Genomic DNA, 2,431 nt, shown 5'->3' with positions numbered 1-2,431 from the left:
TGTCTGTAGATAATTTTTTTAAGTGGTAATTGGCGTTAAGTGACTTGCCTAGGGTCACACAGCTAGTAAGTGTCTGAGGTCAGATGTGAACTCAGGTCTTCCTAACTCCAGGGCTAATGCTCTATCTACTGTGTCACCTAGCTGCCACTACCAAAGAAAATATACAGGCCTGTTGGAGAATTATAAGATGCTTGTGGTTCAAGGATTCAAGCTTCTTTCAGTAATTGTTGTGAGTGTGCCCTCCACTAATATATTCCTTAGTAGATAGACCTCAGGATTTGTTCCAATCAAAAATGTTCCTCCTCTGGAGACCAGAATTGTACTGCTAAGTCTACACACTTAGTTGGACTGGTCTTCAGAAAAAAACTCCACAGTCCATTAGTGGTCTTAACCTCAATTCCTTTATGTCTTGATTGGACTTGCCACAGCTTGCAGACCACTGATAAACTGTGATGAGCTCAAGGGACACCTTTTGGCCTCAATAAAGCATCAGAAAACTTTCATGGGCAGTTTTATTTTAAGAACCTATTAGCCTTTGAAATGCCCATTTTACTAGTAACCTGGATAAGTCCTCTCATTTAAAATACAGATTTTAGGTAATTCATTGAAACCTATGGAAGATATAGTGAAGCAAACTATTAAGAACTAGTGTTAACAGAGTTCAAAGTGAATTAATTGTGATTAATATACAATTATCCTTTATCTATGTGCCAGAAAGAGGACTTCAAATCTAGCTTTCCTGACTTTGAGGTCAGCTTTCCATATCCAGTACTGTGCTATTCTGCTTCTTACAAAACACTTCCCTTCCAATAGTGCTATAACAGCAACTATATGCACTATTTGTCTTATTTTACAAGTAAGGAAACAGAGGCTCTGAGGTGTTAAAGGACTTTCCCATAGTCATGAAACTAGCAAGCATTGGAGGTCAGATCTGAACTCCAGCCTCCTAACTGTGGCTCCAGATTTCTTTCCATTATAGCACAGTGACTAAGACATGCTATGGTATTGAACTTTGGGTCTTCTCTTCCATTTTGAAAATGTTGCATTCTCTGTCTTTCCTCTTGCCTAAGAAAAACTCCCTGAGGTAAACAAAGGACTTGACCATTTCAGGACATATCCTGCCCTTAGGTCAAACCCACTTTCATCCTTTCTCCATCTTTGGGATTCCAGAATCTAATTGGTTCAATTTTTCTCTTCCAGGGGCCCAGACAGATGACAACAACCCTCGCCGCACTGGCCATCGCATAGTGGCACCTCCTGGGGGCCGCTCCAACATCACCAGCCTTGGTTGAATCCTGAGGATGAATGGGTAGCCTAGAATGCAGGATTGCAGGAATCGCATCCATTCCCTTTTATGTCAGTGTTATTGCAATCCAGTTGTATTTGGTACTAATGGGAAAAAAAGAATGGTGTTTTTGGGATTGGTTCCCTCCTCCCCTTTTCTTTTTGGTATAGGAAGAAGTGATAATAGTGTGGTGTATTTGCTTGGAACTACTTGCCTCCTCAACATTGTGTTTCCATTCCATAGTCACCTCAAAGCATGGTGCACCTGCTGCTCCTTTAGTGAGTCCAGGTTTTAGCTTTGTCCTCGTACCTGAATGATGATGGTTCCTCCATACCCTGTAGTTGTACTAGGATAGTGAATGCATGTTACTGAATTATTTATGCCAGTCTGTGAGTGAGTCCCATAGAACACATTGCCAATGACTGACCTAGACACAACACCATGACTAAATGCCCTCACTTGACACATTGGAAACTCTTCAAATGAAGAATCTCCCCACTCCCAACACACACACACACACACACACACACACACACACACACACACACACACTCCTCAAGTTTAAACCAGAAAGCAGATCCTATTGATATTAGACAGTCGAATTGCTCCAAGTGCAGCTCCCATTGACGTTCAACAAGGTTGCTCCAAGAACTGCTGTTATTGATGTTGGTCAGTAAGGCAGCTTTAAGAGCAGCTCCTGTCAAAGACAGTCCATGAATAGTTCCTGTTCACAATGCCCTGTAAGACCACTCCCCTTTTTCTCAGTTATGAAGAGATAGCCATGTTGTGTATCAGAAAACCTGGTCTCTGTCACAACTGTAACTCCCCATGATGTACATTCTAGTCTGTTTTCATCGTGTCAGCTTTTGAGTTCAGGTGGAGCCAAGGATTATACACAGAAAGGCTGCTCCCCAACATACCATTCAGGGCTCTGTCCCATGAGGCAGTGGCACTCTGGGTTTGCATGGGTTTTTGGGTACCTACGAGACGGCTGAAGTGGCAGTCTGATTTTTAAAGTTTTGTACAAAGTTTTCTTTTAAAATCACACACATTTTTACTTACTGATGCTGTCCCAGACTGACTTGTTGTGGCTCTTATTTCTGAATTCAAAGCTTGTGAAATAAACAAAATTAACTGATCTGTGAA

The 2,431-nt window shown here is 41.7% G+C and overlaps 1 protein-coding gene across 2 annotated transcripts in view; it reads left to right on the top strand.

Moving 5' to 3' along the window:
• CRMP1 (collapsin response mediator protein 1) overlaps positions 1–2,431 on the top strand; it is an 83,663-nt gene extending 81,232 nt beyond the window's left edge. For both annotated transcript variants that reach the window (XM_043971612.1, XM_043971613.1), the window contains exon 14: positions 1,201–2,431. In XM_043971612.1, coding sequence (XP_043827547.1) covers positions 1,201–1,292 — 92 coding nt within the window. In that variant the 3' untranslated portion in view covers positions 1,293–2,431. The remainder of the gene's footprint in view (positions 1–1,200) is intronic.

The sequence above is a fragment of the Dromiciops gliroides genome, chromosome 6, assembly GCF_019393635.1.
Source record: "Dromiciops gliroides isolate mDroGli1 chromosome 6, mDroGli1.pri, whole genome shotgun sequence".
Classification (NCBI taxonomy): Eukaryota; Metazoa; Chordata; class Mammalia; order Microbiotheria; family Microbiotheriidae; genus Dromiciops; species Dromiciops gliroides.
The sequence above is the reverse complement of the archived record's forward strand: the minus strand, read 5'-3'. Positions and strand labels throughout refer to the sequence as shown.